The sequence below is a fragment of the Salvelinus namaycush genome, chromosome 3 (genome assembly GCF_016432855.1).
Source record: "Salvelinus namaycush isolate Seneca chromosome 3, SaNama_1.0, whole genome shotgun sequence".
In the NCBI taxonomy this organism is placed as follows: Eukaryota; Metazoa; Chordata; class Actinopteri; order Salmoniformes; family Salmonidae; genus Salvelinus; species Salvelinus namaycush.
In genome coordinates this window covers 28,373,866-28,397,334 of record NC_052309.1, presented here as the reverse complement: position 1 = coordinate 28,397,334, position 23,469 = coordinate 28,373,866, and the positions used below count along the sequence as shown (strand labels likewise).

Here is a 23,469-nt window from a genome sequence, read left to right as displayed (position 1 = left end):
CAAGTAGGCTGAAACAAATGTCAATGGCTTTCTGTTTACAGAATAGCTAGATGCCTTACCACACAAAACAATGTGGCTATCCTCGTCATCTCAATGTAATAAACTATCTGTAAACTGTTATTACTGGCTAGTATGTCACAGCTTCCTGCGTCCTCTATTTGTACTGGTCCTCTAAACCTTTGTCAGGAACAAAGCACTGTATATTTCCCAATAAATAAATCAAATACACTCAAAGGGGCAATCTGCAGTCCAAACAATAACAAGGCGTTACCCAGCAACTATTTTGATGAAGGGATGAGGGTGGAGAAATGTAACCACTTTAAAATTCATAGACAGAGCTATGGATGCAAGGACGGACCGTCAATAATATAAAAATTATAGTTTTAACCATGTTTCGAGGCTTTACAGTGTGTGTTTACAGTAAGGCCTGCATTGTTTACTAACAAAGTAAAACAAGCATATTTTGGCTTCTGATGGGGTATGACAGTTGACCTTGAGGAATGTATAAGTTATATTCTTCAAGAATCTATGGGTTTATATTATTCATTTAAAAGTCCCAAAATGTATTATGGTATATAAATCACCAGATTTTTTAAAATACATTGTAAAATTATAATTACACAGTATAAACATATTAATACATTTAAAATGTACAATTTTGCACCATTTGCCAGTATGAGTACCAGAAAGTGGGCTATTCCTGTGATACATTTATTTTCCAACTAAATATGCAGTAAGGGAAATACTGTTGTGCCTGTAGCCATGTTTCTGCAGTAACCTGCCAAACCAAACCTCAACTGTGCTCAGGTTAACTGTAATTGAGGAAATGGAGGGAGCCTCTCAGTCATTAATCCATTAGTAGTCTACTAAAGATTCTGTACTCCTCCCTCACACACAGCGCTCCCGTTCGTTTTTTCCATCATGGCTCCCTCAGCAGACAGACTGGGATATTGGGGGCGACCAACCTCAACGCTGGATTGGTGTGAGGAGAATTATGTCGTCTCTTTCTACATCGCAGAATTCTGTAAGTACATCTGACACCATGCGTATAGCTGAACTGGAGTTTTAGGACACGAAAACGAATGCAATAAACACGGATGTGGATCCTTGCAGAAGGCCGTCTCGGAATAGGTAAACATCATGACAATGAGCCTGGTGGTGACAACGACATTCCCTTACGCTCGCGTCAGTAGATCAAGGTGCTTTTATATTTGATCTTAATAGACCTATAACTATAACCGATCAATTTTATCGGTGATGTTTTATACCGGTAAGTAAGTTGCGTGTGCGATGCCACGACGCAGACCTGCTAATGACTCAGAACTTCACTTGCGCAGCACCGCCCTTTCAAGTACCGTTGCTATTACTGTAATAGGCTATCTAGCTAACGTTATATCAATGAGCTAGCTATACATTGATTCACTGGTGCGTAAAATTTACCCACATTAAAGTCGCTACAAGACAGCTGCAGCTTCATTCTGGGACAGCACAGCCTCTCACATAGACACCCGCAACATTTTTTATATTAATGATAATTAACCTGAAGACTAAGAGTTCCATTCCAAGATAAAAACTAGCTACTCGGCTTTCGTGATTTTCTTTTGCATACCTTTCTGAATGATACATGAGAGCGATAAAAAATGATGAGTGCAGCAGGCACTAGGCTTTCTGAGGATACAACGCCCATTGACTTGTTAACAGCTGTCCAAATGCACGAAGGTCTGATCTGGCTACAAATGGCACTTCATGATGCAACATTGTATTTAAAGTGGAACTATGTCAAGTGGGTCATAGTTAATTGTGTTGGCCTACTGCTCTTTTACCTTTCTCTCTCTGACTCACACGTGACTCAGATTACACTGAGTGACCCAACACTCCTTGTCTTCTCTCCTTCATGACCACGGGAAGGTGAAAACACTGGGTTGAATGACTATTTACATGCATGATGCATCATATGAAGAAAAAAGGCATAGAACTGGGAACTGATAACAGAACACTTACATTGTTCTTATAAATGTGTAGTAACACAGTATTACTAAAGTGACCATGTAAATGAGCCAAGGCTAGCTTTTTCAAACAGAAATTTGCATCCTGTAGCACTAATTCCAAAAAGTTTTGGGACACTGTAAAGTCCATGGAGAATAAGAGCACATCCTCCCAGCTGCCCACTGCACTGAGGCAAGGAAACACTGTCACCACTGATAAATCTACGATAATCGATAATTTCAATAAGCAATTTTCAACGGCTGGCTATGCTTTCCACCTTGGTACCCCTACCCCGGCCAACAGCTCTGCACCCCCTGCAGCAACCTGCCAAAGCCCCCCCCCCCCCCCCGCTTCTCCTTTTTAAATCTTTTAAATTATTTTTTTTAAATCTTATTAACAGCTGATGTTCTGAAAGAGCTGCAAAATCTGGATCCCTACATATCAGCTGGGCTAGACAATCTGGACCCTCTCTTTCTAAAATGATCTGCTGAAATTGTTGCAACCTCTATTACTAGCCTGTTCAACCTCTCTTTCGTATCGCCTGAGATCCCCAAAGATTGGAAAGCTGTCACGGTCATCCCCCTCTTCAAAGGAGGTGACACTCTAGACCCAAACTGTTATAGACCTATATCCATCCTGCCCTGCCTTTCTAAAATCTTCAAAAGCCAAGTTAACAAACAGATCACCGACCATTTCGAATCCCACCGTACCTTCTCCGCTATGGTTTCCGAGCTGGTCATGGGTGCACCTCAGCCACGCTCAAGGTCCTAAACGATATCATAACCGCCATCGATAAAAGACAGTACTGTGCAGCCGTCTTCATCGACCTGGCCAAGGCTTTCGACTCGGTCAATCACCGCATCCTTATCGGCAGACTCAATAGTCTTAGTTTCTCAAATGATTGCCTCGCCTGGTTCACCAACTACTTCTCCGATAGAGTTCAGTGTGTCAAATCGGAGGGCCTGTTGTCCGGACCTCTGGCAGTCTCTTTGGGGGTGCCACAGGGTTCAATCCTCAGGCCGACTCTCTTCTCTGTATACATCGACGATGTCACTCTTGCTGCTGGTGATTATCTGATCCACCTCTACGCAGACGACACCATTCTGTATACATCTGGCCCTTCTTTGGACACTGTGTTAACAAACCTCCAAACGAGCTTCAATGCCATACAACACTCCTTCCGTGGCCTCCAACTGCTCTTAAATGCTAGTAAAACTAAATGCATGCTCTTCAACCGATTGTTGCCCGCACCCACCCTCCTGACTAGCGTCACTACTCTGGACGGTTCTGACTTAGAATATGTGGACAACTACAAATAGCTAGGTGTATGGTTAGACTGTAAACTCTCCTTAAAGACTCACATTAAGCATCTCCAATCCAAAATTAAATCTATAATCGGCTTCCTATTTCGCAACAAAGCCTCCTTCACTCATGCTGCCAAACATACCCTCGTAAAACTGACTATCCTACCGATCCTTGACTTCGGCAATGTAATTTACAAAATAGCCTCCAACACTCTACTCATCAAACTGGATGTAGTCTATCACAGGGCTATCTGTTTTGTCACCAAAGCCCCATATATTACCCACCACTGCGACCTGTATGCTCTCGTTGACTGGCCCTCACTACATATTTGTCGCCAAACCCACTGGCTCCAGGTCATCTATAAGTCTTTGCTAGGTAAAGCCCCACCTTATCTCAGCTCACTGGTCACCATAGCAACACCCACCCGTAGCACTCGCTCCAGCAGGTATATTTCACTGGTCATCCCCAGAGACAACACTTCCTTTGGCCGCCTTTCCTTCCAGTTCTCTGCTGCCAATGACTGGAACGAATTGCAAAAATCACGAAGCTGGAGACTCATATCTCCCTCTCTACCTTTAAGTGTCAGCTGTCAGAGCAGCTTACCGATCACTGTACCTGTACACAGCCAATCTGTAAATAGCACACCCAACTACCTCATCCCCATATTGTTATTTATCCTCTTGCTCTTTTGCACCCCAGTATCTCTACTTGCACATCACCATCTGCACATCTATCACTCCAGTGTTAATGCTAAATTGTAATTATTTCGCCTCTATGGCCTATTTATTGCCTTACCTCTCTACATTTGCACACACTGTACATAGATTTTTCTATTGTGTTATTGACTGTACGTTTGTTTATGTGTAACTCTGTTGTTGTTTTTGTCGCACTGCTTTGCTTTATCTTGGCCAGGTCACAGTTGTAAATGAGAACTTGTTCTCAACTGGCCTACCTGCTTAAATAATGGTGAAATATATTTTTTTCAAGTGTTACTGATACTCCACAGTCCACTGCAACCTGGTCTCAGAGCATTTTTTATTATTCTATACGTAAACCCGAGATACTCCATTTAGTATGACGTTACCTTTCAAATCAAATTGTATTAGTCACAATAGTCACATTAGTCACATGCGCCGAATACAACAGGTGTAGCCCTTACAGTGATATGCTTACTTACGAGCCCCTAACCACCAATTCAATTAAAAAAATATATAGATAAGAATAAGAAAAAAAACAAGTTATTAAAGAGCAGGTATGTATTATGATGGTATGTATTATTTTGGATGTCCAGCACTCATTTCGGATGATATGTTACACATTTTCAAAACTAACAATATGTTAATAATTTGCAAAACTTACTATATGTTATGTATGATATGTTATAAATTCTAGCTAGGTGGCTAACATTAGCTAGCTGGCTAACGTTGGCTAGGGGTTAGGGGAAGGGTTATCTCAAATGGTTAAGGTTTGGGTTAGGGGAAGGGTTAGCTAACATGCTAAGTAGTTGCAAAGTAGAAAAACAATTGTAAGCATTTGAAAAGTTGATAATGAGCTAAAATGCTAAAGTTGTCTGTGATGAGATTCGAACTCGCAACCTTTGGGTTTCTAGATGTTTGCATTATACGCCCATCCGTCCGCCCCGGCCAACTACCCTACTTTCGTTTTTTTGCCTTAAGTAGCCGTTTGTCTTACGTTACCATACCAAATGCCTAGTTAAATAAAGGTTAAATAAAAAAATGTAACATATCATACTAATTTGCGTGTCCCGGATTTACATCTATGTTACGTCTAGTCTATGAGACCAGGCTGTCCACACGACTAGTCGAGCTTTAGGCAATGGTTGGTTTGGCTTTTAAATGGGTCCCAAATTGTAGAATAAAAGGCCTAGAATGTGCAATGTTCAGTAAGTTTTATGTGGAAGACAGACAAAGAAAGAGGCAACCAAAATTCTTGTGCTATTGTGTGTGTGCTAGAGCTCAGATTTCAAAACCTCAGCAGAGGAGAACAATAGTAGTGCTGCTTGCACATCAAGGTAGGTCAGAGTATGTTAAACAGGAGATTCTCCTCATGTTTGCTAAATTCAACGTACGGAAACGTTAAACAGGAATGTTCCTGGCATTTGACTGAATACAGCACCTTGGGGCATGCCTGCTGTTATTTGATCGGAAGTCAGTCAGCCTAATGTACAACACAAGATTAAGATTACGATCACTTTATTGGTCAATTACACACAAGGTCCAACCGAAATTTGACTTTGAAAGACATACATACATACACATACATATACAGGTGTGTATGTAATGTACAACACCAGCCTAATGTAAAACATAAATCATGTACAACAGACATCCAACCTACAGTTGAAGTTGGAAGTTTACATACACCTTAGCCAAATACATTTAAAATCAGTTTTTCACAATTCCTGACATTTAATCCTAGTAAAGATTCCCTGTCTTAGGTCAGTCAGGATCACCACTTTATTTTAAGAATGTGAAATATCAGAATAATAGTAGAAAATGATTTATTTCAGCTTTTATTTCTTTGATCACATACACTGAATTAGTATTTGGTAGCACTGCCTTTAAATTGTTTAACTTGGGTCAAACGTTTCGGGTAGCTTTCCACAATAAGTTGGGTGAATTTTGGCCCATTCCTCCTGACAGAGCTGGTGTAACTGAGTCAGGTTTGTAGGCCTCCTTGCTCGCACTTTTTAAGTTCTGCCCATACATTTTCTATAGGATTGAGGTCAGGGCTTTGTGATGGCCACTCCAATACCTTGACTTTGTTGTCCTTAAGCCATTTTGCCACAACTTTGGAAGTATGCTTGGGGTTATTGTCAATTTGGAAGACCCATTTGCGACCAAGCTTTAACTTCCTGACTGATGTCTTGAGATGTTGCTTCAATATATCCACATAATTTTCCCGCCTCATGATGCCATCTATTTTGTGAAGTGCACTAGTCCCTCCTGCAGCAAAGCACCCCCACAACATGATGCTGCAACCCCCGTGCTTCATGGTTGGGATGGTGTTCTTTGGCTTGCAAGCCTCCCCTTTTTTCCTCCAAACATAATGATGGTCATTATGGCCAAACAGTTCTATTTTTGTTTCATCAGATCAGAGGATATTTGTCCAAGAAATACAATCTTTGTCCCCATGTGCAGTTGCAAACTGTAGTCTGGCTTTTTTATGGCAGTTTTGGAGCAGTGGCTTCTTCCTTGCTGAGCGTTCTTTCAGGTTATGTCGATATAGGACAAATTTTACTGTGGATATAGATACTTTTGTACCTGTTTCCTCCAGCATCTCCACAAGGTCCTTTGCTGTTGTTCTTGGATTGATTTGCACTTTTCGCACCAAAGTACGTTCATCTCTAGGAGACAGAATGCGTCTTCTTCCTGAGCGGTATGATGTCTGCATGGTGTGGTGTTTATACTTGCGTACTATTGTTTGTACAGGTGAACATGGTACCTTCAGGTGTTTGGAAATTGCTCCCAAGGATGAACCAGACTTGTGGAGGTCTACAATTTTTTTTCTGAGGTCTTGGCTGATTTCTTTTGATTTTTCCATGATGTCAAGCAAAAAGGGTACTGAGTTTGATGGTAGGCCTTGAAATACATCCACAGGTACACCTCCAATTGTCTCAAAGGATGTCAATTAGCCTATCAGAAGCTTCTAAAGCCATGACATAATTTTCTGGAATTTTCCAAGCTGTTTAAAGGGACAGTCAACCTAGTGTATGTAAACTTCTGACCCAATGGAATTGTGATACAGTGAATTATAAGTGAAATAATCTGTCTGTAAACAATAGTTGGAAAAATTACTTGTGTCACGCACAAAGTAGATGTCCTAACCGACTTGCCAAAACTATAGTTTGTTAACAAGAAATTTGTGGAATGGTTGAAAAACGAGTTTTAATGACTCCAACATAAGTGTATGTTAACTTCCGACTTCAACTGTACATTTCTGATTCTTGTACCTAGATTTGTAAGAATATTATTTTAAGAATCCTTTTCTTTTGTATCCAGCAGCGCAAGCAACACATACAATACAGCAGCAAAGCTCCCTTAAAGGTTCTATCCAGAACCTAAAAGGGTTATTTTGCTGTCCCCATAGGAGAACCCTTTGAAGATCCCGTTTAGTTCCAGGTAGAACCTTATTGGGTTCCATGTAGAACCCTTTCCCAGAGTGTTCTACATGGAACCCAAGAGTTCTACCTGAAACCTAAAAGGGTTCTACCTGAAACTAAAAAAGGGTTATCCTATGGGGACAGCCGAAGAACTCTTTTGGAACTCTTTTTTTCTAAGAGTGTTGGCAGACGGATTGCCTCCCACAATGTAAACAATGCGCCACGTCTGAGATTTCCGAGACTAGGCTTCAAGCTCTGGATGCAGGAGGAACAAAGAACTGAGTTAGCCAGGGAGCTCTTTTACTGTTTTACCTCTTGCATGCTGTATAAGCCCCATTAACTTCTTATGGCTGCAATCCCGTTAACGGGATGATATGACAACAGCCAGTGAAAGTGCAGGGCGCCAAATTCAAACAACAGAAATCTCATAATTAAAATTCCTCAAACATACATGTATCTTACACCATTTTAAAGGTAATCTTGTTTTTAATCGCACCAACGTGTCCGATTTCAAATAGGCTTTTCAGCGAAAGCACCACAAACGATTATGTTAGGTCACCACCAACTCACAGAAAAATTCTGCCATTTTTCCAGCCAAAGAGAGGAGTCACAAAAAGCACAAATAGAGATAAAATTAATCACTAACCTTTGATGAACTTCATCAGATGACACTCATAGGACTTCATGTTACACAATACATATATGTCTTGTTCGATTAAGTTCATATTTATATCCAAAAACCTCAGTTTACATTGGCGCCATGTTCAGAAATGCCTCCAAAATATCCGGAGAAATTGCAGAGAGCCACGTCAAATAACAGAAATACTCATCATAAACTTTGATGAAACATACATGTTTTACATAGAATTAAAGATAGACTTGTTCTTAATGCTACCGCTGTCTCAGATTTCAAAAAGCTTTACGGCAAAACCCAATATTCAATCATCTGAAAACAGCGTTCAGCCACAAAAGCAAGCCATACAGTTACCCGCCCAAATTGTGCAGTCAACAAAACTCATTAAAAGCATTATAAATCTTCACTTACCTTTGCTGATCTTTGTCGGAATGCACTCCCAGGACTCCCACTTCCACAAGAAATGTTCATTTTGTTCGGTAATGTCCATAATTTATGTCCAAATAGCTATTTTTGAAGCGTGTTTGGTAAACAAATCCAACGTCAGGAAGCGCGTTCACTAAAAGCTGACGAAATGTCCAAAAGTTCCGTAACAGTCAGTAGAAACATGTCAAACGATATATTGAATCAATCTATAGAATGTTTTTAACATAAATCTTGAATAACGTTCCAACCGGAGAATTACATTGACTTCAGATGAGTGATGGAACAGACCTCCCTCTCATGTGAACGCGCATGGTCAAAGAATGGTCAGGTCATGGCAGACCTGACTAATTCCCCTCTCATTCGGCCCCCCTTTACAGTAGAGGCGTCAGACAAGGTTCTACAGACTGTTGACATCTAGTGGAAGCCGTAGGAAGTGCAAACTCATCCATATCTCGCTGTGATTTCAATAGGATCTTGGTTGAAAATCGACCAGCCTCAGAATTTGGATTTTTTTCTCTCAAGTTTTTGCGTGCCATATGAGTTCTGTTATACTCACAGACATAATTCAAACAGTTTTAGAAACTTCAGAGTGTTTTCTATCCAATACTAATAATAATATGCATATATTAGCAACTATGACTATATTATGCATATATTAGCAACTATGGCTGTTTACTCTTGGCACCTCTGTGCACCTCTGTGCACCTTTCATCCAAGCTACTCAATACTGCCCCTGCAGCCATAAAAAGTTAAGCACCATTCTAATCATTAGCATGTCCATTTCCCATCAGTCTATGTGTTAAATGGTTTGATTGTTCCTAACTTGATCACTAACCATCACTGGGTGTGGTGAAATCTTCAAATTAATGACTAAATTAAACTAATTCTACCAGTCTAAATCTTGCTTACAGAATGTAAAAACAATTATTTCTCTAAAACCTTGTTTTCTGTCTGCTAAGAGACACTACTCATATACACCAAATGACTGTGTTTGTTGTTTGCTGTCATACAGTACATGTTGTGTTGTCTTCCGCTGACAGTTGCTCTGTCTGTTATCTTGTTGTACAGGGAACACTGTCAGTAACCTGATTATGATCCTGCCTCCTATCTACGGTGCCATCCAGACATATAAAGACGGCCTAGAGTACCGCTACGTCTACTCCTTCCTTGGACTGGCAGGTAAGTGTTCCATAGACAAGGAAAGCCGCACACGCTAGGATCTCAGTTGCAATAATTTAATAACCAATGTTTCATCAGGGTATAATTACAGGTGTCTGTATGTAATCATGGCCGGGTGTGGCTTGATTTCATTGGTTAATTTACAGATATAAATAGAACATATAAAAAGCATGAATGGATAACATACAATCGTAGATCAAATTTCGCTACATAGGCCTACAAACATTTACAATTTGTAGGCCTATGTAACCTATTTGTATCTATGATCGTATGTTATCCATTCATGCTTTTTATATGTTCTATTTATATCTGTAAATTAACCAATGAAATCAAGCCACACCCGGCCATGATTACAGACACCTGTGTGTCCTTTGAAACTATATAAACTAGTGACATGCAGTGTTTGTCATTGTACCTTGATGAAGACAGCTTGTCTGTCAAGACGTTGGTTGTTAAATTATTTCATCTGAGCTCCTAGTGTACGGCTCTCCTTTTCTTTTTCAAGTGTTCTACTCCGCTAGCCAGCCCCTTGCCTAAACAGGTTTCTTTTGCCTCCAGATTTAAGTGTTCCATAGGCATCTGGAATTATTAGCATGATTTACTCATATCTGATAATACATATATGGGTCAAAGACGTATAAGGTTTTCAAAGTAGCAAAAAAATAAAACAGCAATTACAATTCCCTAAAATGCTTTTTTATGTTCATTGGAGTATCACCTATGCCCTTACATTAGATATAGAATAAAGCCAATACTTTTTTTTTGTGATTCATATGAATGTACCTTAGTAAAATGTAATTCAGTATAACACAAAGTGTTTAAAAAAGAATTTTATGCCCATTTTTCATAATCACAAGGTTATATATAAATGCTTAGACTGGCAGAAATAAACCTACCCAGAACAAAATTACATTATTTTATTTTGAATACCACATATTTGATGTGTCACGGGTACAACTCAAAGTTTGTTGAAGGTTTTTACAAAAATGTCCTGCCTTACACTGAAGAAAATGCTAAAGTCTATGAAAATATCGTTCACTTCATCCTTTGAGATTTGTTTTGGTCACTCTGAGTCAACAAAACAAAGTTATTGTATTTTAATATAAAATACTGCTGTTATACTGTATGACAATATTTTGTTATCCTGAATGACACATATCACTACGGCCCACGAATATTGATTAAAAGTGATTCCTTCAGCAATAACAATAATGATCATATGAACTATTATGAGTAGCAGCAATAGTATTTTCTTTTAACTATTTTTGAAGTTATAAAACTGTATAAAAAACAGGATAAGATGTTTAAAATGTGCAGGCTAGCTGAACTTAGATCGCTTCCATACTAGAGAGAGAGAGAGAAATGACCCATACGCCACACACATAAAGAACATGGGTTTTACTATGCAACATAGTTCAACTGACACATGAGGTACAATTTAATTCAAGCAGGATTAATGTTGTACTAGTACAAATTGTTCAGGGGGCTGCTCAAAAGAGTTTCATTCAGTGGATACTGGAGTTAAGTTCATCACCACATTCATTTGTTTGATTTTTTCCACAGTGCCTCTGATTTAATCTCCATTTCCCCCTCTTTTTTCAGCATCAGATTGTGTCTTTGCATGGATCGGTGGATGATCAGGATTGACATCCTTCTTTCTTCTCTGATAGCTAAAAAATGAAAATGTAATAGTTATGACACTGGCACAGAGTAGGATTCGCATCCATTAAATGTTATTAGTAGTCTATTAATTGTAGGCTAAACAATGATAACACTTAATCAAAGTTTAAAAGTTAAATCAACTCCCTCTCCCATTCTCTCTCAAAGATGTTTTGTTACTATTTCATTGCTAATGTTAATAATAATCACTTTACTATAATTTGAGCCTGCGGCAACACTTTATGTTGCGTTAAGTTGCATTATTACACAATTATTACAAGATAGTTAATGTTGTAATTATGCATTGTTATTAACTGATATAATCCATCAGTTATACCTTAATTGCAGTGCAATTAAACATTAACTACAGTGTAATAGTGCAACTTAATGTTAAGCGCAACTTAATGTTACATCCTATTATCCTATTCTGTTGCTGACAGTAGCATGAAACCATGAAAACAATACCTTGCTTGTCTCCTGGCTAGTCTTTCCTCCCTAGTAACTGGTTCTGCGTTAACATTTTGTCTGTGCCGTGCAGCCCTCTCCTTATTAGACAACGGCATCTACATTATAAAGATAATGTGCCTTGAAATACCTAAAAATGCCATGAAATAGTTTAAAATGATAATATTCAGTATTTATACAACAAGTAAATATGAATTGCATGATTAAATGTTGTAAACTAGTGAAAACATGGGATAACAAAGTAACTGTCATTCAGTATAACGGGTGACATTGTGGTATAACATTAAACTTTTGTTGTGCTGAAGGACAAAAGCGTGATACTGAAGGACGTATTTCATACATAAACATATTTAACAGGCAGTTCCTTGGCCATCTATATAAAGTAATGACCTTGACCAATAAAGATGATCCTTTTCATATTTAATATATAGCTTTTTTTCTGTATTGTACTGAAGGATATGTGTTTTTGTTACAAAGGTTACTAGAGGGTGAAAAGGTGAAATCATCAAATATTTCAGAGATTTACTCACCTAATCACATTGATAGAGGGTATTCAATGTGTCTTCTTTGTGATGTCACACACTGTCACATGATTACCATCATGTGATATGCTTTAAAATGTATTTTTACCTTTGTTATACTGAATGACATTGATGAAGCGCAAAAGTCCGGACGAAGGTTATTCAAGTTTTAAAATATTTTTTTAGATACAGTATGTCGCCCATTATTCTAAATTCAGTAAAAAAAGAAACGTCCTCTCACTGTCAACTGCGTTTATTTTCAGCAAACTTAACATGTAAATATTTGTATGAACATAACAAGATTCCAGAACTGAGACATAAACTGAACAAGTTCCACAGACATGTGACTAACAGAAATGGAATAATGTGTACCTGAACAAAGTGGGGGTCAAAATCAAAAGTAACAGTCAGTATCTGGTGTGGCCACCAGCTGCATTAAGTACTGCAGTGCATCTCCTCCTCATGGACTGTACCAGATTTGCCAGTTCTTGCTGTGAGATGTTACCCCACTCTTCCACCAAGGCACCTACAAGTTCCCATACATTTCTGGGGGGAATGGACCTAGCCCTCACCCTCCGATCCAACAGGTCCCAGGCGTGCTCAATGGGATTGAGATCCGGGCTCTTCGCTGGCCATGGCAGAACACTGACATGGCCAGCGGAAAAATGCAGGAAATCACGCACAGAACGTGCAGTATGGCTGGTGGCATTGTCATGCTGGAGGGTCATGTCAGGATGAGCTTGCAGGAAGGGTACCACATGAGGGAGGAGGATGTCTTCCCTGTAATGCACAGCGTTGAGATTGCCTGCAATGACAACAAGCTCAGTCTGATGATGCTGTGACACACCGCCCCCAGACCATGACGGACACTCCACCTCCAAATCGATCCCGCTCCAGAGTACAGGCCTCGGTTTAACACTCATTCCTTTGACGATAAACGCGAATCCGACCATCACCCCTGGTGAGACAAAACCGCGACTCGTCAGTGAAGAGCACTTTTTGCCAGTCCTGTCTGGCCCATAGGCGACGTTGCTGCCAGTGATGTCTGGTGAGGACCTGCCTTACAACAGGCCTACAAGCCCTCAGTCCAGCCTCTCTCAGCCTATTGCGGACGGTCTGAGCACTGATGGAGGGATTGTGCGTTCCTGGTGTAACTCGGGCAGTTGTTGTGGCCATCCTATATCTGTCCTGCAGGTGTGCTGTTCGGATGTACCGATCCTGTGCAGGTGTTGTTACACGTGGTCTGCCACTGCGAGGACGATCAGCTGTCTGTCCTGTCTCCCTGTCTTAGGCATCTCACAGTACGGACATTGCAATTTATTGCCCTGGCCACATCTGCAGTCTCCATGCCTCCTTGCAGCATGCCTAACACGGAACCCACACCGGCTGCGCGCATGCGCCATTGTGCGCCATCGTGCATAAATGTATTTGGTCCCCCAACACCAAACGTGATCACGACACGCAGGTTAAAATATCAAAACAAACTCTGAACCAATTACATTAATTTGGGAACAGGTCGAAAAGCATTACATATTTATGGCCATTTAGCTAGCTAGCTTGCTCTTGCTAGCTAATTTGTCCTATTTAGCTAGCTTGCTGTTGCTAGCTAATTTGTCCTGGGATATAAACATTGAGTTGTTATTTTACCTGAAATGCCCAAGGTCCTCTACTCCACCAATTAATCCACACATAAAACGGTCAACCGAATCGTTTCTAGTCATCTCTCTTCCTTCCAGACTTTTTATTTTCTTCTTGACGTTATATTGCGATTGGCAACTTTCATAAATTAGGTGCATCACCGCCACTGACCTCGTTCGTCTTCAGTCACCCACGTGGGTATAACCAATGAGGAGATGGCACGTGGGTACCTGCTTCTACAAACCAATGAGGAGATGGGAGATGCAGGACTTGCAGCGCGATCTGCATCAGAAATATAACTGATTTCTATTTCAGCACTTGGCAACGTAGACGCTCGTTGGCGCGCGAGAGCAGTGTGGGTGCAATAATTGAATAACATAGCGCGAGCGGTGTGGTCAGCCTATAAGGCACGTTCACGCAGATGAGCAGGGACCCTGGGCATCTTTCTTTTGGTGTTTTTCAGAGTCAGTAGAAAGACCTCTTTAGTGTCCTAAGTTTTCATAACTGTGTCTTAATAACTGTGTCTTAATGACTGTTCCACAGGTGCATGCTCATTAATTGTTTATGGTTCATTGAACAAGCATGGGAAACAGTGTTTAAACCCTTTACAATAAAGATCTGTGAAGTTATTTGGATTTTTACGAGTTATCTTTGAAAGACAGGGTTTATATATTGTTGCAAACACTAACACAATTATGCCATGGGTGTTCATTTATATTTTTAGGATGAATTTCTACATTTTAAAAACACCTTTGTCATTAGAATTTTAACCCGGACAGTTACACTGCAAGAAAATTTTGACGCTTTTGACGCTTTAGAGCTCAATAACTTAATTTAATAGTTTGCAAAACAAATATTTCTGGGTCCAAAGAAGGGTAAGAGTTGAGTGATTTAATATAATATTCATACATATTTATCTTTTTATGTTAAATGAATGGCCTTCGGACACCAAATTTACACGTCTCATCTTTGACCCATATGACCTATAGTATAACCTTACAGTCACAAGGATTTGGAAAAGTTAGTCTTGTCCCTAATGTCTTTTAAAGTGAGAGTTTTTTTAGACTGAAATTGCATTATCAAGATGCTTTCCTTTATTTGAAAGATGGGTTTGAATGTCTGTGCTTCTTGCTGGTTGTTTGATGTGATCTCTTCTTTTGTTCCAGCTGTTGGCATTGGTTCCTGGTGCTTCCATATGACGCTGCAATATGAGATGCAGGTGAGCTGACTTTTAGTATCTAAAAATAAATCATGATTTGTCAGCATACTGTATGCATCCACCATAGATCACTGTGTTCTCATAATTGCATGGACTTTTTCAGCTGTTAAGGACATAAAAATTGTCACCTCATCGTTTCCTGCAGAATGCTCATGAAACTGTTTTTCAACTCTCCTTATAAGTAAGGTTTGCGCCGACCATCCCATTATACATCACTATCTGTGTCTCTGCTGTCTGTCCCCCACAGTTGCTGGATGAGCTGCCAATGATCTACAGCACCTGTGTCTTTGTCTACTGTCTGTAAGTACCCAACATAATGAATTTACACTCCAACTTTCACAGTGCCATTGCCATTGAGCAGCCCAGGCCCAAAGCCCACTGAAAGTAATTTGAGGGCAGTATACATGTGTTCAATTAAAAGTTAATCCAATCCTACAATTGATTTATCCCAAGAAAACACACATTTTTCATGGCTATTGATGACATGTAACAGAGCTGATGTCTATTGATTCAGTGCCACTTGCACTTCCCCCATTTTAACTGGGTCATCTTTCATCATCTTGCTCTCCATCCCTCTCAAAAGCCTTACTGTATACAGTATGTCTATAATTACAAATATGTGTTTCATTAGAGGAATGAGAAATTAATTCATTTTTTCTGTTGCAGATATGAATGCTTCAAGCAAAAAAACACTCTGGGTGTATTCCCTATCATGTTGTTATTCATCTTCAGTGTCTCAGTCAGTGTGGTGAGTGTCTTATATTTCCCACATAACTGTTTTGTCCCTTTTCATCCCATGACTATATGTCAATGATTAATGTCACTATCTCAATTCTCTTTTTCCCAGGTGTACTTACAATGGAAAGAGCCAGTCTTTCACCAGGTAAGAAAGAGAGTACATTTTCGCTCTTCAGTGAGCATGCTCTTTGTTTGCTTTTAGAGTTTACTGTTTCATTAGTACATATTGCCCCTGGCTAACTGTGGAAACAGCCGGACATGAGGTCCTGTTAGATCCAGTTAGATTGCTATTGTGGCATGTCCGTTCAAATGTCTCTGTTCAGGAATCTAATATTTGCAGCATTATCACTTTGGGTTATTGACAATCTCGCACAACACCTTTTGACTATGGCTCAGTCTGATCTTACAACTCCAGGTTACAGTTGTATTATAACTCCTCCCTAGCATACCTCACAATAGTCAGTGAGGCTGTGGATATTGAGAGTCTAGAGAAGCGTCTGTGTTGCTCCACAACAACAGAAACAAAGTGACAAAGCAACCTTTGTTTACACTTCAGAGCCCTCTCTGCTTACTAAACCCCACCGCTCCATGGTGGCACACATTTAGCCATAAACATGCCCACAACAGTCAGTTTTAGCGGACATGGAATTGATTTATTAGATAATTAAAAGAAGTAGTCTGCTCCAGCCGTAGACAACATTACATACATAAAAAATGATTGAGGATAAAAACACATTAAAGCCCAAAGGCTTATTTCCATTGTGGTCCTTGGAGACAGTTAGATGGCAGGTGGTCATGAGCTCTATATCAGCATATGTCAGCATATTATTTAAACGGATTCTTACCAAACTGATGCAAGTATTTTATTTGCTACAGTGTACCCATTTAGATACAATACAACAACGGTGACCATTTATACGTCCCATTAACCGTCACAAAATAGCAGTCTTTATTTGAGCATGGATTTAGCACAACCTGGTGGTTGGAACATGTACATGCTGTACAGTAGTGTTGTCTATCAAGGTTTAGTGTTGAGCAGACTGGTTGAAAACATGTGCATTATACACCTCACACTTCATTTCACCTCTGTTCTGAAAACACCAGGTTTATGCTACTGTAAAATATGACAGGTCTAGATTTGGTTGCTTTTCAAAGCGTGTTCTTTGTGTGTCCTCACCCCTCAGGTCATGTATGGTGCACTTGTAGCATGCTTGGTGATGCGCTCTATCTTCATAGTTACATGGTAAGTGGCAGTGTGGCAGCAGAAATGTGGCCCAGTAGTTTGGGAAATTAACTGAGAGGTCAAGAGTACATTTATCATCCTTACAATGTATATCAATTGTTTAATAACCACTCACTCACTGGATGCTGCTGGTATCCTGATATTTGTGATTCTGGATGACATTTTCAGAAACTACAGTACAAAGTAGGGCTATATTATAACAGTGTTTATACATCTCATCGGACTCCATGTGTTTCCATTGCAGGGTGTACCCCTGGCTCAAACCTGTGTGTTACATCTCCCTGAGTGTCTTTTTGCTGGGGTTCCTGTTGTGGAACATTGATAATCTGGCCTGTGACTCACTCAGGTAAATGTACAACCAAATGACAAACGCTGCCAACAGAATATGGACATCCATTTGTAGACAGAATCAAAATGTAAAAGTCTCTCTCTTTGCTCGCCACTCTCCTTTTAGATCCACCAGGCAGAGACTGCCCCCTGTTGTTGGGGCGGTGACACAGTTCCATGCCTGGTGGCACATCCTCACAGGCCTGGGCTCCTACCTACACATACTCTTCAGGTAAGCCATGAATAGATCTATAGGCTTTATATAGGATCTGCTCTTTGTATTTGTTCCCACTTAAATTGATTTATGCTGCTTCAAGAACATCGTCATTGTTGGATGAAAAATTGACTGGTATCTTGCGTAGTTTAGTTTATGATTTAAGTGTAATGACTGATTAGATGATTCCTACAACAATGTATCACTAAAAAAATCGAAAATGTTCTGTTGTCACGTAGCCTCCAGATAAGGTCAACCTTTCTCAAACACAGACCAAAAGTAAAGGTAAGCGTTCTCTCCTCCCAGTTCATCAACACATCCCAGTCCTATGCTTGTGTATTTGGCACCACAATACCAACACTAACTTAACACTGGTCTACAATGTGTTCAATCAGTTCCTATGTGGAGTGTGGCCCATGTTGCACATTGAGGCACAAAAGACTAGCTGAGTGACAGGGGACCATGAAGGATGGTGACTGCCATTCAACAGGCATCAGCACAGAGACCTGACCTGCCAGTCTGCCAACCTGACCTGACCTGCCAGTCTGCTGTCTATGGGACATATGCACCCCACTACCAGAGGGCAGGCAGGCTACACCCCAACCTACCACTCCGGGGACCCTTTGGTTCTGCACTGTGACGATTTGCCAAGTACAGTATAGCATTGAGAGTTTACATGGAATTATATGATTTTTCTCTTTCATCTATCACAATATAGTAGATTATTAGATTTTGTTGGTGATGTTGTAGTGACATTTTGTTTCAATTTACTCTAACATATTTCCTGGAATATGGATACCGCAAAAATATATATATATAAATCATACTGGTGTATCTATTATAACATTCAATATAACACCTTAGCATATTCACAAACCATAATAACGTCAGGTTGTCGGCATTATCTGGCTGTATGTCATGGTTGTGTTTAGACCAGGGAACTGTTTGTTACCCATCCATCCTCCTCTGAGGGAATCTGGTCTAGATGATGCAGTGTGTTGGTCACAGACGGGACTGAAACAGAGACACAGGAAAAGGTTTAATATCAATTATCTTGTCCATTTCTGTCCTCTGCAAGGGATTGGTCACACAGGAAAACTCTGACTTCAATTGGATATATATTTGATGTATGCCAAGTGTGGATCTGCATTGCAAAATCTGAAGTTGCTCTGAGATTGTGTTTTTGATGATTTACTTTAATATTATTAACAAATCAAAGGGATATGATACAATTTCATCTAAGGATTGTTCCACTGCACAAAATTCAGTACCATTTATATCATAGTGGGAATTCCACAGGGTCATTATTTTCATGTGTAGTATTACAAAAAAAGTGCATTTCACAACGCAAGATATCATAAAGGCTTACCGAAAATACATACACTACCGTTCAAAAGTTTGGGGTCACTTAGAAATTTCCTTGTTTTTGAAAGGAAAGCACATTTTTTGTCCATTAAAATAACATCAAATTGATCAGAAATACAGTGTAGACATTGTTAATGTTGTAAATTACTATTGTAGCTGGAAACAGCAGATTTTTTATGGAATATACATAGGCGTACAGAGGCCCATTATCAGCAACCATCACTCCTGTGTTCCAATGGCACGTTGTGTTAGCTAATCCAAATTTATAATTTTAAAAAGGCTAATTGATCATTAGAAAACGATTTTGCAATTATGTTAGCACAGCTGAAAACTGTTGTCCTGATTAAAGAAGCAATACAACTGGCCTTTTTTAGACTAGTTGAGTATCTGGAGCATCAGCATTTGTGGGTTCAATTACAGGTTCAAAATGGCCAGAAACAAAGAACTTTCTTCTGAAAATCGTTAGTCTATTCTTGTTCTGAGAAATGAAGGCTATTCCATGTGAGAAATTGCCAGGAAACTGAAGATCTCGTACAACGCTGTGTACTACTCCCTTCACAGAACAGTGGAAACTGGCTCTAACCAGAATAGAAAGAGTAATGGGAGGCCCTGGTGCACAACTGAGCAAGAGGACAAGTACATTAGAGTGTCTAGTTTGAGAAACAGATGCCTCACAAGTCCCCAACTGGCAGCTTCATTAAATAGTACCCGCAAACAACAGTCTCAACGTCAACAGTGAAGAGGCGATTATGGGATGCTGGCCTTCTAGGCAGGGTTGCAAAGAAAAAGCCATATCTCAGACTGGCCAATAAAAATAAAAGATTAAGATGGGCAAAGGAACACAGACACTGGACAGAGGACAGAGGAACTACACAGATATGTCTACACTGTATTTCTGATCAATTTGATGTTATTTTAATCTACAATTTTTTTTTTTTTTCTTTCAAAAACAAGGACATTTCTAAGTGACCCCAAACTTTTGAATGGTAGTGTATATCTGCACAAGCTTTGGTGTTGCTATCAAAGCAAGGAATGAGGGATGAGAAAATAGTGTTTTGACTGACCACTGACCCTGACTAAATAATTTGGAGTGGTTTGTTTTTGGATGGATTTGTCAATTGATATCTATACTTTGTCTTAGCAATGAATACAGGCATCTGCATGTCTGCAATATTTAAATTATTATATGATCAATGATCATATTATCATCATTTAAATTACACACATTTGCCTGAAGGATGACACTTTTGAACCTGTTAGTATCTACTGTACCGTTCAGTTCATGCATATCTTTTCTAATGGCCACTAGATGGCATGGATTGCCATATTTCAGTTTCAGGTTATGTTCATTTGCCAAAGGATCCTGTCCTGTGAAAGGTTTGCCTGCTAAACACCCTCCAGTTTTATTTGTTTAACTCTTACGGGTCACAAATGTAAACATATTGTGGAAATACTGTAGCGTACAATGCAGCATTTTGGGGATGTGGCTATGTGAAACTTCATGTGACTTTGATCTTCAAATGTGAAAATGTAATGTACTTATGTATGGGAATAATATACTGTATTATTCTCTTAAGTAATGGAACAACACAGATATGAAGTGGATACAGAGTGTGATACAAGAACCCATGAACCTTATGGAGTACCTGAACTGCTACATGCTCAGATATTGTGACACATGCATATCACTGTTTTAATTAGGGTTACATTCGCATGGTTTTTGTTCTCAAACCTCAGATTAGGTTACAATAATGTTTAAATGTTCAGCAGCACCATATGAAGGAGAGATAAGTAGTCATTTAGAAATTACAATGTATTTAATGACCTTAAATCACTGCTTGTAAAAGTTGGAAGGTGGATGGTTATTACTGATAAGGGCGCCTTGTTTCTAGTGACCTTGATGTTCACGATCAATCTAAACTGCTTAAATAAAATCACCTGTGTGTTTTAGGAACACTTGTCTACTGTGATAAAGTGATAAAGCCGGTGAAAATAGCTTTTTTTGGATGATGCGATAGGCCATGTAATAATCATTCATAACCTGTCTTGTCTGATTAAATGATATGTTCCAATCTACCATTATAGCTACATAATAAATTAACATATGTCTTTTGTTTTATGTAATCTGTTATCTAATCGATAGCCAGAACCTACTGTAGTTTTACAAAAATACTCAATCTGATGATTCTGGATGACAGAATCACAATTGACTATATATTTAGTTTGTTTAGTTGGTAAATGTTAAAACCTTTACCAATTGATGCTCAGAGTTATGTTATTCATAATCTAAGATCAGGGTGGCAGTGTTAACAGAAAGAAATCTCAGGTTTACAACACACCCAACACTTCTACAGTAGCATGCTATGCTTGTTTAGTCATGAATACAGTGGAAAAATACTGATCAGTAAAGAAACACCCATGAATGATTCATGGTTTTGATACCATGTCTGCCACCAGTTTTATATATCTTATCATGATGGAGCATAATCGTAACTAGTCAGAGATACAGGTGTTGGGTCATGTACTTTTGAGATGTGTCAGATAGTAGTAGTGAGCTACGTCACTGTTGGTTTACTGCCAATAAAGAGACAGCATATTTACCCGAATGACCTAGTGAACAACATTCAAGATGTACTGTAAAGTACTACGTTCAATCAAAGTGTTTGAGGAGTAAGAGCGAACAGCCCCAAGCCAAAATATTAATTTGTAAGAGGAAGATTGTAGAAGGTTGTTTTTGATTGTTTGAAAGCTTTACTAAGACACCTCTCTTCTTTGTCTCACTTGTAAAATGTGTAGTACATAGGCTAGGCAATATTGACTCACTGTCATGTGAGTATGTAGGAGTATAATGATGTCTGGCAGTTGTGTTGACATGAAACTGCAAACTGATGTGGAATTCCCACAGAGCATGGAAGGCACTAATGTCCAGGGCAAACAAACTGTGTGTGTTGGTCAGGAGTATGCGTTATCCAAGAGTCAAACACTTAATGCAAGGATTAATCTCCCAAAAAACATTACAATTAGTCTTTCCTTTGAGTCACCATGCCGTTAGAGTCTGATCAGACAAGTCTGAAAAATGCACTGGGTGACAAAAAATATATGAAATGTAATTATTATTTTCTACTACAAACCTAATTAAAAAAGGTTCACAGAACAGATATGGACGTTTTTACAGTTTGGACTCTTGAGGCAAGTCAGAACAAATCTGTTCCACCAAAGAATTACAACATAGCTAATCTGTACCAGCTCCTTCTCATCGAATCAACACGCTGTTCAACACTAAACACACACAATCACTATCCCATTTTCCCAGCAGGTTTTCTAGTGTTTTTAGGAAATGTGTGTATTTCCTGCCTCAATAATTACAGTAGATTGTTTGTTTTCATAGATAGGGATTTTATCAGATTAACACTCTGCCGAAGACTATTGTCCAGCCCAAGAACTACATGTCATTTAGTTTTTTGTTTTTAAGCTTCTTTGAGATTATTTTATTATGAAAAGTGCTATATAAAATAAATATATTATTATTACTCTTAGTTTTGTGAATTCTATGGGCCTTTTGCTATCAAAAGAGTTTCTGGGTTCAATGACTGAGAACATTCTTCTTGGGCTGCGAGAATACAAGATTAGAATGATCTAACACATTAGATAGTGAAAAATATGAATTAAATGCAAATATACTCAAGACAAAACCACAAAATACAAGAATTGATTTAAATTAGATTTGATCATGTATCTTGTGCATCTCAGTTTTGTCCCTGTATTTAGTTGAGCAAGTACCAATGCATGTACTGTAGAAGGTATACAAATGTGTGGAAATTAGGTTAAAAAAAAAATCTAAAACCCCAGTGAAGTTTTCGGTAGTGGTAATCAATCTGAAGTCCCTGAGCCATTCTTCCTGTGTAATAAACACTCCCTGCTCTGAGACGGTAGTATCACTGGGCAGAGCTCTGGACGTGTGCTACCTTTGCACGTCGTGTTTCAGTTAATATGTAATCTAAGAGCTGGAAACAACATGGTGTAGATAGAATAGTTTCCTCACATAGAAACCTGGTACATACAGTACAATAAATTACATCTTATGATTCTATGTCTCTGCTCGCTATTTATTGGTTTTGTTCTAAGGTTCACATTCATCCCCGTTCTCTCTTGCAACAGAGATGTTATTTCAATGAAACAGACTAACCTGGATAATTAAAGGTTAAACAAGGCAACAGTAAACATGTCGTCCCTCACGAATGACGCAGCAACCCCCTTGTGCCAATTGAGATATCGCGTACACTAACAGATTTCAGTTAATCACTATATCTCCTACCTTGGGCCAATCAGTGTAATTTTGTAAATGCCGGATCTCTATGGCAAGACGCATAATTCACTCAAGTTTAGTCAAAATCGGGCCAGTACTGTCTGAGATATCATGTGACTAA

General features: G+C 39.2%; 1 protein-coding gene and 1 long non-coding RNA gene across 3 annotated transcripts; one reads left to right on the top strand and one right to left on the bottom strand.

Annotated features, from left to right (window-relative positions):
- The first annotated feature begins 919 nt into the window (after positions 1-919).
- Positions 920-19,112, top strand: LOC120045171 (alkaline ceramidase 3-like). The gene is made up of 11 exons (XM_038990121.1): positions 920-1,024; positions 9,543-9,653; positions 15,103-15,155; positions 15,403-15,455; positions 15,822-15,903; positions 16,003-16,038; positions 17,078-17,136; positions 17,381-17,482; positions 17,591-17,695; positions 17,917-17,962; positions 18,073-19,112. Exons 1-11 carry the CDS (start codon positions 922-924, stop codon positions 18,124-18,126), a joined length of 804 nt encoding a protein of 267 aa, XP_038846049.1. The 5' UTR covers positions 920-921; the 3' UTR covers positions 18,127-19,112.
- On the bottom strand, positions 11,037-23,469 carry LOC120045174. 2 transcript variants are annotated; one of them, XR_005476633.1, is made up of 3 exons: positions 23,229-23,469; positions 18,555-18,691; positions 11,037-11,323 (listed from the first exon to the last, which is right to left on the bottom strand). It is a non-coding gene; the product is annotated as an uncharacterized LOC120045174 (long non-coding RNA). The 2 variants fall into 2 exon arrangements; XR_005476632.1 differs by having other exon boundaries at positions 23,358-23,469.